Here is a 16,920-nt window from a genome sequence, read left to right as displayed (position 1 = left end):
ACACAGTTATGGATGGTAAGTAAATTAGTTGTCAACATTGCTGAAAAATGTGCATGCATAAGGATATGCATTTGTTGGGAACAACACATGCCTCGACAATTGATAGCACATCTTCTCCACCATTCCATTGCGCTGCTACAGTCTAGTGCTTCTTAACCTTGACTGCAGCCTTGCACCCCTTTCGTTCTCAATCGTAAAAAAAAATTATAATGCAAAAAAATACGTAGGGTTTAATGAAACAAGGTAGTTGTACTTACGTGCCCGTGCTTAATTTGCGTTTCGATTATTTACCTTCTAAAAAAAATCTGGCCATGTCTCGCACCCCCAGAAATTGCATCTCGCACCTCCAGGGGGTGCGTGCACCCAAAGTAAAGAGCCACTGGTCTAGCCCGATGGAACCTCCTGCGGCAAGCTGTTCCCTGCGTGGCACGAAGGTGGACGCAGCACCGCCCTGCCAAGTGCGCATTACATTCGTCTGCCACCGGGGGGTTGATGTTGCTCTACGCTGTGCTTCCCAATGAGGTAATTTACGCAAGATTGATCAACTTTGGCAAGTTGGGATAACATTAGTATACACCAGCGTTTCATCAGAATTTTAATGGCGTTTCAGCAGAGCTACGTTTCTAGGAATGGTTGCAGAAAACTGTGGCATGGGTTAGTTATTGTTTTCTCAGCGACTGTTATTGTAAATTACCGCGGTTATTGCACCATCCCGCAAAGGGTCAATAACATGAGTAATATATTTTGATAAGTCAATAGTGGCTGTTCTATAGAATATATTGAGCCCACCGCAGTATTGTGCAATTTCCACCACTGACTTAGGGAATGCAAATCAAAATAAGCACTGCCTTACAAGAGTGTATGGATGAAGACATTACCCTTGTTAAATAGTTTAAATAATTTAGTACTGGGAAAAAAAACATATTTTGTACGTTTTAATACATTTTGCCAATGCAATCAGATATTTAAAAAAAAATGCCAATGAAATGTTTACCGGTAGATGTCATGGCTGCGAAGTTGCTGACGATGTTATTCCTGGACATCAGCTCCCACTGGTAAGATACGGTGTCATCATTGCAGTTTACGCACTCAACTGACAGGACAAGTGGCTCCGTAGTGGTCACAGTTTGAATGCAAATATATTCACAACTGGAAAGACAACATTTTAAAAATAAATAAACAATTGTGATTGGACAATATCAGTCAAACAAAGATGCGTGCTTATCTAGTAATAGCAGCTGCATAAATATTGGAACAGGGGACACCTTGAAATAATGCTCAGTTGATGGTCAACTCTCTAAAGGTCAACAAATTAAGTACTCGTGTGGGACATCAGCAGTGCTTCTACTTTGGAGTGTCTAACTCGACCACATGAATATGGAATTTCCAACAATAGCTTTAGCCACAAATTCACAGGAGCACCACACACCGTCATTTAGACATGAAGTGACTGTGACCTTTCAATCTCATTATCTTTACATAAATCCTAAGTACAGTATTGTATTCATAATTTGTAGGTAAAAAAACGATCGACTAAAGGAATACACATTACACATGTAATAAATAAACAGACTATGCCTCCTTCACATATATATATTTTAAAAAATGTACCTAAATATGCTGTTGGGGCAAAGTGATTCTTGTGAGCACTTTTAAAGGCCAACAGAGCACACGAGTGAGGCATGTGGCCAGAATGACTTTGCCTCACGAGTGTTGCAATAACTGTCGATTGCCAACTTATTGAGAGCTCATACCAGATCAGATAACAAATACCCATTTGTTAGGAGTTTACCCAGTCTTACAGATCATAATATTGGGCACTAATCACTGTGTGCACCCAACAAAGACAAAGATTCCCCGTATAACGTTAAAATACCGTTAGGGCAAGTGCCGTTAGGGAGCACATATGAAAGCCAGCACAGCACATGAGGGGGTGGGTGGCCAGCACCATGCCCGACCGCCTTTATCCCCAGTGGCGATATTTTTACACACCACACCAGGTACTCATTTGAGGCTGAGTCGATTCAGATAATCGTCACTGGTGCTGGTGGCCGTGAGTGGGAATTGACCTTGGGCTGCTTGGCTTGTAGCGTGGTGTGCAAACCGCTGTGCCACTGCTCCCCTCCACACACACAACGTATACACACACAAACCAGCGACGTGGCTTTTGAGTGTGCAGGTGGTGCTACTGCACCAGGGCCAATAGCCGGAGGGGCCCAAGGTCCGGGCTACGAAAAGAGGGGGCGGAATTGAACGGGGGATTCCCATTTCATTATTTGCACCATAGCCCACGCTACGAACGCCACGACGCCACTGATACAGGTGCACAGTGGAACATAACACAATGCGTTATGTACCTTATGTATATGTCCAGAGGATTTCCTTCTATCACGTGAATAACTTGTGTTTTATTTGCAACACGAATATCTTTAGTTGCCGTCACCTCAACTTGTAGGACAGAATTTGTTTGCAGTTCAGCCTGAGGGATGGATATGATGCCAGAGCCCAAGACAACATACGTGCAGAGTGTCAATTTGTTATCATAAGATACTTTGGTGCATCGCCAATTAAATGCAATCCCGCTGTTGCTCTGGCTGGGATCGTCTGGATCATAAGACAGAGATGCATCGACCTGCACATCAGCTCCATTGCCAACAGTCCTGGTGTCTCCACCAGTGATCTGCACTTGTAAGGGAGTCGCATTGACGATGAGGGTCATATTGTCCACCAAATTTTGCAAGCCGAGTGGTTGGAGATTGACGGTGACCTGTATTAAGAACGTGCCTTGGGTGAAATAGAAGGGATTGAAATGTTGCAAGCTATTATTGTTTCCATTTACTGCTCTTATGTTCCCATTTTGCTGGTTTGTGATGGACCAGATGTACTGAATATTTTCATATTTGAGCAAGCAAGACATGTTCAAAGTTGCCATCACATCCAATTGTTCGGGCACTTTTAAAAACTGCGTCTTGGGTTTATTTGCCGTTTCACCTCCAATTATCAACGTATAAGGTATACAGCCATAACTGTTTAAGTACAGAGTCGTGTTGTAACTGCTGCGGGAAAATCCTGTGATTTCTTGGAGTTGGATTGAATACTTTCCAAAGGATGAATAGGTATATGAGAAGGTCAAAGTTTCTGACGCGTATTCGTTTACCGTGGCCACGTTTGGCCACAAACGTTTACAGAACTCGGCACCATAGGCAACTGTGTGACCATCTCCAAGGTCCCAGAGGTAGCAAGCAAATCCCATGTAGACGTTTTCCGCCATCAGAGTCACAATCATGTTCGTGTTGCTTGCCACGCATGTCATTTTAGTGGCGTTGGCTCTGGAGGTGCGTGAAAGAACCTCCACGCGCAGGGCTATGTCACTCTGCCAGTTTGTGGGCTTTATCCGTATTCCCGTGCACTGCAAGGGATTTGTAAACAGTATGGTCTTTGGATCCTGATAGTTATCGATGCCAGTAAAATACTGAAACAACAAAAGTAAACATTGGGTCAGCTCATGTAGTTATTTCCATAATATTGAAGATAAATGAACATAGCATCACACACCAATACAAAAAAACAAGTGTTGCAAAATCACATCAATGTATTCCCCTCGACTAAATGATAAGATGCACTCTATTAAGAGGAAATTTGAATTCATAACCAGGTGAGGCCCCCACAAGTGTTAAATGCAAGACCTCCTTTACCAGGGGGGGTTCTGGCTACTTACACAAGGAAGCTCATTGCAAATTATTTGTTATTTATAAATGTATGTCAACAGATTGGTTTGGGATATAACTGGGACAATGAGACAAAGTGCCTTATTCATGTAGCTATTTCTGGGAATCGTATCACCACCTTTCTGGTGGAAAGACAGCAGTTTATATGTGGGGGGGACTGCCCCATTCCACATTTGCGATTTACGTGAAGCTGATTCCATGTAAAATTCCACATATTACATACACAACTCGTGCCACAATTGCAACATGGCCTCAAATTGGTGGGTTTTGGGTGGAGCTAATAATGACAGAAAGTTTCTGGAAATACGTGGAAAATTTTCCAACATCTTGTGGAATCACGTCAACCAAGCTCTGGGGGCATGGCCTGTGCCAGGAGTAGAAAGAGAGAAAGCATGGGTGTCCATTCTGCACAGAGTCACGCGTGTGGTACCTCCATTCCACAACATTTATTTTGCATTTCTATTTAAACTGTCAAATGAGTTTTAAGTGTTCTAATCCTTGCAGAACATAAGAAGAACTGAGGTACACAGGCACGTGAAGATGCCAGTGATGATGAAGACAAAGACAATGAACACGATGATGATATTCTTGATGAATGTCGTAATTCTACGGATGATAACAACAGGTTTCACTAGCAAAAATTGTCTGATGGTACATTATTACATTAGGCAGTTTTGAGGATTAAATATTGGATGGAACTTTTCTTTTTTCCAAAAGGACAAAATGGTTGGGGTCCTTAAATAATGCAAACCAGATAGAGTTAAATAAGGTGAGTTCAGACCAGCAGAGGGTTGGCCATGCTTAATGCTATTGTGTGCAGTGTCTTATTAAATACTTACTATGGTATTTGTGTCCTTCCAAGCGGAGGTTCCTGGGTCCATAATGGCTATGTTGATGGCAGTAACCCAACCAGGAGTTAACTTATTGAGTGAGGCCACCTGCGGTACTGCCCCTTGCAAGATCAGTCCTGTCACAGAAAGCCTGGCCTCAAACAATATCTGCAGGTACTCATTGGCGTTGAGAGTTTGTGGTCTCCAGTATCCCAGTGTGCTATTCAAGCGGGCTTTTTGCGCTGTAAATGTGGAACCGGATGTGGATGAGGCAGTGATAAGACTGTCTGGTATAACACCAGATTCCAATCCGATAGGCCTTGTGTCGTCTGAAAGGCATTTCAATCCAAGTTATCTTAAACGTTTAAGTAATTCAGATTTCATATCATACTCATTTCATACCATACAGATTTCTATATATGTCCTGCTCATTAATGATGATTACAAGTACTGTCAATATAACTTTTGAGGACTCACAATTAAGAACAAACTGATCAGCAGTAAGACCTTCAATGCAATTAATGTGTGCAGCACACCATTTTTAAGAAGGCCAATCAATTATTGTTATCTATTTGATATCATTTACAGAGTTCAAAAAAGTTAAACAAGCAACAACAGCAACCTATCATACCTGTCAACCCATACAATTTAGCCGTATTCTTATACAGAGAAATTGAGTGTTCAGGTCCATACGGCGTACAGCCATTTCAATAGGGCAGAAAAAAATGTTTGTCATTATGTTTGTGTTTCTCCCTTGTGATGGGACTTTGTAGGATGAATGTTGAGAATTATAAGGGCACTGGATGACCAATAAGGTCTGAATTGGTCTGTAATAAGGTAAGAACTGATAAGGGGTTCACAGGTATGATCTCTTCATCCTTACATTTATAGTCTATGTCCTTATTCTACACCTTACTAAATTGTATAGTCAACTAGCTTTACTACCTGGCTTCGCCCGGGAATTGGATTCTTATTTTGTATTAATTTCATATTCCCTTATATTTCACTGAAAAAGCCTGAAAAAAATGTATGCTTGCAAGAAACAAAAAAGCCGAAACAAATAAATTTTACTAATTCAGTCATCACAAATTATTTATTCATAGTGTGATTATTTCAACACTTGGCCATACACAACATTTTTGGTTTCTGTTTCTTCATCGATGACAATGTATAATTTTGTTGGATCCTTTGCTCTTGACATTCCAACATACAGCTGTCCATGTGAGAAGCATTCATCTGTCAAATCCAAGCCCGTAACTTTAAGTGACTGTCCCTGCGATTTTTTAGTGGTGATTGAAAATGCAAGCCAAACTGGAAATTGTAATCGTTTGAATGAAAATGACAAATCAGTTGTATTCAATGGAATCCTTGGAATGAAGACGTGCTCGCCTTCAAATGGACCAGTTAGAATCGATGCCTCAATGAAATGAGCATTTAATGCCTTCACCATCAGTCTTTATCCGTTACACAGTTTTGGTGGGTCCAAATTTCTTAACAGCATGATGGGAGATCCAAGTTTGAGCACTAATTTGTGTGGCAGAATTCCGTTGGATTCAAAGAATTCAGAAATTCTACCGGTTAGCTTGTCGTTCGTTTAATGAATGGATTTGTTGATTTCAACTTTGACGTTTAGTGGTGGCAGGATTGCACGTTCCTTAAGCCATTTGCGATTCAGAAGATTTGCTCTGATGTTCGGATACACGCAATTGATGAGACTCTTCAGAGTAAGAAAAATTTAGCAGAATTCTTCGGACAGCTGGATTTTTCCAGTTTCACTTGTTGCTTCCTTGCCATTGCCAATTTTGAGCAAATACTCATACAAATTATTGGAGTCATAGCTATCAGATTGTTGAACTCTAATGTTGGTTGTGAGCTTCATTGTTGTGACGTTTCTCCAAGCTAAGATGATTTTAGGCAGGCTTTGATCTCATCAACTATCGTGGAATCAATGGTAATGTTTGGACGAAAACCACCAGCAAAGACAACAATCAAACCGCCCATAAGATATATGTTGCCACGAATGTCTTGCAGTGTTCTGTTGACTGCCTCAAATCCGTGCTTATGCATCATCGAGATTTCATCCCAGAATAACGCTTTAGCTTCCAGCAGTACTTTTGTCTTTCCACTTCCTTTCTTGATGTTGCAAACGGGCGCTTCATTATGGACCAAGTCAATCGTGATTTGAAGCGTTGAATGCGCTGTTCGTCCACCAGTCATCAACGTTGCCGCGATGCCAGAAGATGCAACAGCAAGTGCAATCTTCTTCTCCTCTGATGCGGGCCAGCAACAAATTGATCAAAAAAGTATTTCCAGTTCCTCCAGGAGCGTCGATGAAAATTACTCCGCCTTCGTTGCTATAATGTCGTCGTAGAACCTCCTGATACATTGTTTGTTGCTCTGCATTCGTTCTGCGTGACGTAATCCAGAATTTTGTCAGAGCCATATGACAACTCTCGAAGCATTTCTCGAGTCATGTTCACTGCTTGCTGTCGTGAAGGACTTTTAATGCCGATCTCCGACAAAGACTTTCCAATCATCTCCAAAACTTTATCTTCAATCGTGATAAGTCCCTCAATATAGATGTCATCAGTGAATTCCAAAGTCATTTGAGGATTATCTCGTCGAAGTCTATTCAAAATTTCTTCAGACAAGCAGTCTTTGTGGCTCTCCCAAAGCGCTTTAGGATTTGATGGTTCACAAAACAACAGGATGACTGTGAAGAGAGGTCTGATTTTTGATGGTGAATCCAATTCCTTCGCTTCCTTGAATGTCTCGTGCCATTGATTGTCGTTCTCTAGGAGTCGCAATGCCAGGCAAGCTGCATGATAAGTGTCGTGTTCAACTCCATCGACTGTTCGGAGATCCTTGAAGCAAGTTGGGCCTTTCACTTTGTGCAACAACATTCTCAAGTAGTAGCAATCAAAGTTTATCATGTGGACTGTGTAAACACGGCCAAGAGCGTCACCTGATCGAATACCGACATGTCCTTCAACAATCGCACCTTGTTTGTGTCGACTGAAGACTTTCTTTGGCTTGTCCCATGTGTAATACTTCGGAACTTCGCAATAGAGGAGTGTTTTGCAAAATCGTCTGTTTTGCATAGCTCGAAGTATCCTGTCAATGTTGTGTTTGGTCGATTGGCCAGAAGATTTTGCAAATTGCCTTGGCTAAAATAGATGCGCTGGCCGTTTTCGAGGTGAACATGAAGATGCACGACTATTGGGTATCGTTCGTGGATCAGAAATCCGAAAATGCGCCACGCCGCTTCATTACTGGAGATGTAGCGGCCTGCTTGGTCCTCCGAGATCTCATCAATTTCGGAATTGTTACGTGTTTTAGTAAAAACACAGACAGACACACAAGCAGAGAGAGACAACACAGAGACACACAGAGAGAGACACACAACATAGACACACACTGTGTGTCTCTGTGTGTGTCTCTCTGCTTGTGTGTCTGTCTGTGTGTCTCCGTGTCTGTGTTTTGTCTCTCTCTCAAATTTAGCAATCTTTGAAAGAACGTAATCAACCAGCTGAGGTGCTGACTGTTGTGTTGGCCGACTCTATTTGTTGTATTGCATTGTATTTCTAAGTTCACTAGGTTTGATTTCTACCTGTTGAAGGTTGCTTGTGTTACGATCGAAACGTTGTATTTTGTATTATTTAATTTATTTTCTTTCTACGTGACTTTACCGAAAGAACCAAAGAGTAATTCCTGCAGTCACGAAAGCTTCAAATCAAGTTTAAATTGTAAATATTTCACTAATGAAACATGCGATGAGGAAACACAACATTATACAACTTTTACAATGATAAGAATCTCTGACTGAACAAAATTCTTAAGAATGAACGTCACGAGATTTTTTAATTTCTAAATCGGATGTTTTTCACTCAAGGAAATTCAACCTGAACCCACTTATACGTAAGGTCGATTTTGGCAACTCGGGAAGGGAATGACGTAGCGAACAGAAAATAGTCGCGTTGACTTAGAAATTCCAGACAGCGTAAGCTGTGCAAATTTCATGACACCAGAGCTCAGCGTTCAAGAGTTTTTGCTGCTTCACACAAACAGATGTATTTTCTGCTTCATAATAAAGATGGGGATCACACACTCAGGATGACCTCCTCACATTTAAGCACTTTAATTATGAATTGACATGAATAGCAAGGTAATTGAAAAACCTTGCATTGCCACAGACGAGTAAACAGTGTCCATAATGGTAACAGTAAAGTATTATCCAGCATACCTGTATTTAAAATAACACTTACCATCTTCCAAAAGAAGTGTAATTATAGTATAATTAGCATATAAGCCTCTTTGCGTTGGATGATTGCCACCCGTAAATCTGATAATTAAAGTGTTTTGATATGATCGATATGAATATACTTGCAAAATCCCTAATTGAGGATTTGTATTCGTTTCATAAATGTAGATGTTATCACTTTGCACATTCAATCTGTGGGTACAAATCATATGATTAGAAATCGTAGCACTGTATACAAGGCATATGCACACAAATTAGCAGGGGCGTCATATGGCATGCATTGTAACTTCTAATCCAGCTAACTACTGTCAAGTTTCCTTCCATGTTTTGCCCAGTGAAGGCTCCTCACATTGTGGAGTGTTGAATGTGCATCACGGGTTTTTTGTTTCTCTATTCGTTTTGGCAGTCTTCATTCAAGGACAGAGCCACAACGACGCCAAGTATGAGGTCAATCAAGGCCTGAAGCCAAAGCGCCAAGCCCAGACAAAGGTCAAGTGCCAAGGCCCACCGTGGCGTGTGGCGTCGTGAGATCGCATCGCTGCCTTGGTCGACAAGGCTTATCAAATTCAGGTTTTGGACAATAATTTGATAAATTTGGTTGGTAATCTCTAGGCGATTTTTCTGATGGTAACACAACGTCATTCTAAATGTGTTATGTATGCTGGATCATCTTTACAAGAGTTATCGTGACCCCCCTCACCCATGTCACGCTACAGACAGAGCTAATGCATTAAACATGAGTTTCACGCCACCAGTTTTAAACACCCCAAGTCTAGAAGGCGTTAGACCTTGGACGCCCGCGGCTACACGTCTGGGGCCAAGGTCGAAAGCGAAGCCTGAAATAAATCGGAGCAGGCGATATTTATCTCGAGCCATCTTGCACAGCTCTCTTGTTTAATTTAGATTTAATATTTTTCACTAATTAAAGTGAATCGCAATGTTATTAAACTAATCTACGAATGCAGAGCAACTATTTCTTCTGATTCAGGAACTACTTACAATTGGAGCGATATGTCTGACGGTGACATGACCCTCCAGTTATATCACACGGTTGTGTTCGATGTCCCATTACCGCAGATGGTTGAACCAGAAAATTGCATCGTTCTGTTACTCCTGACGCAATCGTCTGGCTCAACCACGTCAATGTAAAGTCACAGTTATTGCTCTATCTCAACGTCAGCCATGCGAGGAAAATTAAGGAGACAACTTAAAATGCATACAGTTCCCGTAACTGTTCAGATGAGTGAGATATTTGTAACTTTTCCTTTCTGCTGATAATGTCTCTGGCCTGGAATGTAATTAAGTGAAACACATGTGACTGGGATACACTAAACTGAGCCTGATCACTTAACGCACTGACAATACTAGAATCGACCTGTAATAAGGATTATATTGTTTGAGTCTCTCAGCCTCTGTGTATTCCAGACTAATATTTGTATTATATTTTGTGTGGATAAGACGGAAGATTGTTTTTTTTTTCCAATGCCATCAACAGAGCAAAATAAATGCTGTATCGTGCTATTTTGGCTGTGCTGATGGACCCATAGTTTATATGGATGGCTTCAGTCTCTCATATCTGATAACATAACACGATTTTTTTCACAAGTCTAACTCTGCTGATGAGAACTCAGAAGATTGACACTGCTTGCCTAAACAGATGCTGTCATGAAACAACAAGGCCAAAACAAAATATATTGCTCCATTGTGATGGATTTCTTATCATTTACAGGTTTGAACATGTATTAAGAAAACACCGTACTCATTAGTTCCATCCATTGCCCAGATATAATGTTTAACATGTTTTAACAAAGCATTATTATGACGTAAGAAATACGTAACAATCAGTTGATGCCAAATTAAACAAAAGAGGTGTCCCACGTGTGCATAGAGAACAGAGCGAATGTTACTTACTCCACATCTAAAACGTTCACTGTGACTATGGACATAGAAGGGCCTGAAATAGTCCAAGTACGGTCATAGTGCTTGGGGTATGGGCTCGGGTAGTTGTCACTGGTGATAAATCCCTCCAAAGTAGTGGTGGAAACTCCACTGGATGATTTCCCCTGTACTTTTGGGCACATTATCTCTGAAATAGAATCAATCGCGTTACCAAAAGTAATACAAATCCATTCGAGCGATTAAAAATGCAGGGCAATTATTTCACATCAAACAAAACGGTTTTTGATAATTGACCATTTTGTCTGCTGAACGTGAACAACAATAGATGGACTTTAATGGTTTGTATCTTATGCCTACGTTATATGCCGTGGTATATGTAACTTAAATTAACATATAGTACATGAATGACACTCAGCATTATCTTTGTAACACTATCGTTGCATCCAAATTAAATAACAATGTATGAAAATTTAAGTGGGACTTTACCATATGTTAAGATAATAATGATCATTTTGACAAGCACACATGGTTGTTCCATCTTCATTATTGTTCAGTCGTGATTCTGATATACGGAGAGAAAAAAAATCTGACTTAATGAATGCAAAAAACACAAGATATTTCATAGACATCAATACACAACATTCGCTAATTATGCATATATTGTATGAAAGCTAAATTACAGTGCAACTGAACATATATTTGTGGTGTAATGTAAAATAATTATTAACATGGATTCTTTATGCATCGAATTGCACGTTCGAGAATTGACAGTTTCGTATGTGTGTTTCTGGTGTTAGTAATGTTGATTTTATATATAGGTTTTACCGACCAATATCATGATTCATATTTAGGTTATTTTCGTTTAGATCCTTGTTTAGCTACAATGACAAATTATATCCATAGCCCTCCACCACCCAACATAGTCAACCAAATCAAATTGTCACGTAGGCAAATACGTCAATTTGATTTGGTTTATCTGCAAAACCGTAATGTGGCCACCTGACAAACTTGATTTGATTGTATCTGTCGGTTGTGGAGGGTTATATTTGTAACGTGTTCACGTGACCACTGCAGCTGCTGGTGGCCAGAGAAGTCATTTTAAATATATTATTTAAAATAAACATTTATAGGTTCAATGAAACACACACTTAATGTAGTATTTCCTTGCTTTAAAATGTATTTAAATATTGGTTGGTATCTTATTTGTTGGTTAAAATAACTCATTTGGATACGTAAATATATTTTCTTAAATATAAAGAGACACTTAATGTATTAGTTATTGAGCAAAGAATTGGCTATGTGTAGACCACAATATCGTTTTAATGGGTTAATTTTAATTATTCGTAAAATAATAAAATTACATTTTAATATACCAACATAAAGCCATCTTATTACACAAAAAATATTGTTCTTGTAAATATGGAATCTCATCTTCAGTCAGCACAGTGCAAAATGCTGTCCTAAACTGTCACGATTTTATTATTTTTGTATCAGTTTCATAATTCAATTGTGAATTATAATATTGGTCATGAAAGCATGCATGTTAAACTTTTTCCGAGTTAAGAAAGTATTATTGCCTGAAAACATTGCATTCATTAAAATAATTTCCAGATGTGCACGTGATTTTATTTTAAAACTACAGTATAACACTTATACACTTTCTCCATAAGAAACCCAACAAATGTGTTTGTAGTTCACATATTCAACACACTGGATATATCTCCGAATAGTGCAGTTGCCTACGTACGGTGCGAGGTAAGTTCAACATACATATACATATGTCTACTTGCCTCTAGTGATGTACTCCTTACGCCAGTCTTCTGTCTTAGCAGCAATTCAGTAAGGTGTGCGTATTTATAGAGCCCATCATCCTATTTGCGGAGAAAACAATCTGTATACGGAGTGTCAAATTACACCTGAGTACCAAATAGTGTGCTTCTTTACAAACCTTAGATTAACCTTATACCCAGTGGGTTGGGCACACACAGAAGCATCGTGCCCTGCAGTTTTGAAAGATATTATCACTTCCATGTAGCTTCTTTAGACAGCAGGAACAAGGCAATGTATTTGGACGTCAGTACCACAATGTCTAGCTAATAATGTATTTCTTTGTCATCTCAGCCTGTGATTGGGATACATTTTAGGTGTAATGATGCAACAGCCCTGAGTTAGGCGAGAAATTCCAATTGTGGGCTTAATTTAATTCAGACGCAATATCAACCAAGAGTGGAGTTTATGTTTCAATTTGCTGGATATATTTTATGGTCTTGGCAATTACTGTTAACACATAGGTGATTGTATTTTGTGCGATGTGAATATGTATTGTAAAATTTGTAAACACATTTTCTTTATTAGAGAATGCATTCAAGTTGCCACTCAGGTAATAAATCAGCATGCGCAGCCGATTCTCCCTGACACACGCGCGGCCTTCCTGCTTGGTGAAGAATGGAACTCCACGCATTCCCTGTGGAAAATTGGGCACCAAACCATTATATGATGATGATTAATTTTTCATTTTTGGGTGAGGCCACATAATGATCTGACCAAATCTGTGCCATTAGGGACATACATCTTGAAGATATTTCACATCACAGCAACGATTTTGGGGGCTGAGGCATTCCGACTGCATCTTAAGAGTCATAATCGTACCTTCATACGGCTCTATAAGCCTCTGGCATTGACATTGAATGCTAGCAATCCAACAGGAACTTTTGTCAGCTTTATTCAACATGCTCCTTGAAATTGTAAGAGTAATAGACCGCAATGCAAGACTCTCCGGAAAAAAATAACTCTTGAAAGTCATACTCTTTGGTTCTTCCGGTAAAGTCACGTAGGTAGAAAAATCAATAATAAATCACGACGTTTCGATCGCAATACAAGCATTCGTCATCAGGTGGAACGATACAGCAGTAGAACTGCTAAACAAGAAAGGGCTGCTGCAACACGAGGTTATATATAGGTTTGAGGTGGGTGTCACCCAAGGGTAAGTCGGCGGGGTCAGAGATGGAAAGGAGTTCCGTCGCCGCACGCACGCACAGCAGCTGCATTAAAGGGAGAGAGATTGGCATGTTAATGTAAACGAGTATTATGGGAAATGAGCCCCGTTGCTGCACGCACGCACAATAGTCAGTGAGACTTTCCCAGGTTGATAAATGGTTTATTACTATTATCATTATGATGATGGCTGAGCATTCTATTGTGACTTGGTGCACACTCAGCTGCTACGCATGTCAATTACTCATTTATGTATGCAGTATAATGCAAATGTGAAATGAATAAATACTCTATAATGTCTGCGGTGTTTTGACGTCCCAATGCCCCCTACTTCACTGACTCTTTGCGACAAACAAAAATAATATATTCTAACCATGTGCTTCATGTCTATGTGTTTTTTGTACCGTAAAAAGTCCCGTTACAAATGATATGGCTGCGATTAAGTCTCATTGTTATAACTAAGCCAAGTCCACTGAACATTTTTTTCATTAAAATTTGAATGCAAACATGTGTTTCTAGCAAATAGTATTGACTGGCTTTGCCGGGACATAATTATTGTTCATGTTACAGAGGATATAGTTTCACTTTACACATAGCTCGTAGTACTAATACCTGTGTCAGAGACACTAAGCTGTTTGTGATTAAATTCAGTTCTCCTGTGTAGCTGGTCGATTGTCTGACCCTTCATCTTTGGAGAAACAAGTATAACATTTGTATTTAAGAGGTATCCATGTGGTTCTAGGAGATAAAGTCAGTAGACATTTAACGGGTAACATTTAACAAGTGTCTTTTATTTGTGTGGCTTAGTGTCAGACGATGACGATTAAAAAACACTTTCCAATGTATTATTGTTGTAGATGTTGTACACCTGTAAATTACTTTATACAAATAAGTGCCAATAATATTTACGTGTATTCTTCTTTTATCGTGGGGTATATTGCAGAGATAAGCAACTGATTGGTCAGACACTCTTTGGTTCTATTCGGTGAAGTCACGTAGGTAAAAAATAAAACAACAAAAATCACGACGTTTCGGCCACAACACAAGCGGCCTTCATCAGGTGAAGGGATCAGGCTGCCTCGAGGACAGCGCTGGAGTGAAACACAGCCACGCTCAGACCGCGGACCTTTAAGCTGTGTGCGAGGAAACAAGGTGCCTTGACAAAGGAATTAGCATAAAAATTAGCATTTGATTGGCCGACTTAGCATAGAGGTGGTGTACGTGCGGGTGGACTTGCCGTTTGGCGCGGGGGGGGGGGGGAGTTTACCTATTAATGGTGTGAAAAGGGAATTTTTAAGAGCTGCGAAAGTTTGGGGTACCACTACTTGAAAAATATACTGTACCATTGAAAATTAGTTTAATGTTTAGTTCGATTTAGAACATCTTTCCAATGGTTGCTTAATTTGAAACCATCTTCTCAGTTGAAATTGTGTCTGTGTTGTAGATCTGAATTGCCTCGTGAACAAATCTCTGATAAAAACCCGTGGGTTTGCAAAGAACCTTGGTATCGGAGAAATTTATATCGTGATCACCCACAGCATTGTAACAGTGATCAGCCACGGCAGAAGAATTCGTTTTGCCGTGTTTCAAATCTGATTTGTGCTCGCGAATTCGGTCAGAGACATGTCGCTTTGTCTCCCCGATATAGCAATCACCGCAGGTACAACTCAATTTGTAAACCCCGGGGTACTGTAAGTCAGGAATGACATCCTTCACGGATGGGATCAGATCACGAATTTTGTGTACTGTATTGAACCAGACCTGGATCTTGTGTTTGTTTAGAATTTTGGAAATCTTTTTAGTAACGCCTGCTATATATGGTAGTGTGATGGTTTTGACCGGAGTATCAAGTGGTTGTTTCTGTATGGAGGGAGAAACAGCTTGGCGGATGGTACGGTCAGAGTATCCATTCCTTTTGAGGGCCAGGTGTACATGTTTTAATTCACTGGTCAGGTGGCGTTGGTCGGAAATGCAATGAGCCCTATGGTATAAAGTTTGATGAGAGAATTATTTTGGGCTGGGTGGTGGTGGGAATCAGGTTTCAAGTAGGAATCTGTGTGGGTGGGTTTCCTGTAGACAGAATGCCCCAATGAGCCATCAGGTCTCCTCTCAAACAGAACATCTAAGAATGGTAGCTTGCCATCTTTCTCCACTTCCATGGTGAATTTGATGGCGGGATGTCTGGAATTGATGTGGTGTTAGAAAAGGTTCAGAGCTGGGAGGCCATGTGGCCAAATGACGAAAGTGTCATCCACATATCTCTTCCACAGGGAAGGTCTGAGGGTGGAAGTCTGGATGGCGTCTGATTCAAATTTCTCCATGAAAATATTGGCTATCATTGGTGACAAGGGGGATCCCATGGGGGTACCCTCATTTTGTTTGTAGAAGGAGCCATTCCAAGTAAAGTAGGTATTGTTGAGGCAGTGCATAACCAGTGCAGGTGTGTCGGGGTCTAGTCCATGTTGGACCAAATTTTCAATTATTTCAATGGTGTCAGGTACTGGGACCTTGGTGAACAAAGAGACCACATCGAAGCTGACAAGGATATCGTCAGGGGACAGTACAACGTCTTTGACCAGAGAGACCAATTGGGCTGAGTTAAGTACTACTGAGGCGGTCTTGCCAGTGAAAGGCAGCAAGGTATCTGACAGAAAACGGGCTAGTCTATAGGTAGGGGAGTTGATCGTGGATACGATGGGTCGTAGTGAGGTGCCTTCTTTATGAATCTTGGGAAGACCATAGAATCTAGGGGGGCTTGCAGCAGAAGGTTTTAGGGAGGGACGTTTAGTTGGGTCGATTAGGGAGGTCGAACTTGTGATGATCTTGTTGGTTTTTATCGCTAGGCTATTGGTAGGGTCATTTTTAATTTTTGAGTAACTTCCATCCTTGAGCAGATTCTGGATTTTGTTATTGTATGAATCTTGATCCATAATTAAAGTAGCGTTGCCTTTATCGGCTGAGAGGATGACTATATCACTTCTGTTTTTTTTAATTCGCGAGTTCAGAGCGTTCATTTTTGCTGATGTTACTAATGGGTTTTTTAGAATTATTCTCCGAATTCTAAACAGATTCTGTTTAAGGCCAGCCTATCTTTAATCTCAGAGAGGATAAGGCTACTCCGATTTGAACTCGATACTTTAGACAGGACTCTCCTACAAGCTCATTTAATGTTAACACAAAAAATGTCACCTTCTGATTGGAATCACGT

At 40.3% G+C, this 16,920-nt stretch overlaps 1 protein-coding gene across 2 annotated transcripts in view; it reads right to left on the bottom strand.

Annotated features, from left to right (window-relative positions):
- Positions 1-16,920, bottom strand: part of LOC116943676 (polycystin-1-like protein 2) — a 143,908-nt gene that overhangs the window by 40,810 nt on the left and 86,178 nt on the right. For both annotated transcript variants that reach the window (XM_076067884.1, XM_076067883.1), the window contains exons 2-6: positions 10,731-10,905; positions 8,824-9,011; positions 4,568-4,887; positions 2,358-3,472; positions 995-1,149 (exon numbers count right to left, since the gene is read on the bottom strand). In XM_076067884.1, coding sequence (XP_075923999.1) covers positions 995-1,149; positions 2,358-3,472; positions 4,568-4,887; positions 8,824-9,011; positions 10,731-10,900 — 1,948 coding nt within the window. In that variant the 5' untranslated portion in view covers positions 10,901-10,905. The remainder of the gene's footprint in view (positions 1-994; positions 1,150-2,357; positions 3,473-4,567; positions 4,888-8,823; positions 9,012-10,730; positions 10,906-16,920) is intronic.

The sequence above is a fragment of the Petromyzon marinus genome, chromosome 18, assembly GCF_048934315.1.
Source record: "Petromyzon marinus isolate PM22_M1 ecotype Great Lakes invasive population chromosome 18, UKy_Petmar_22M1.pri1.0, whole genome shotgun sequence".
Lineage (NCBI taxonomy): Eukaryota > Metazoa > Chordata > Hyperoartia > Petromyzontiformes > Petromyzontidae > Petromyzon > Petromyzon marinus.
Note: the sequence above shows the minus strand (reverse complement) of the source record. Positions and strands in the feature narration are given on the sequence as shown.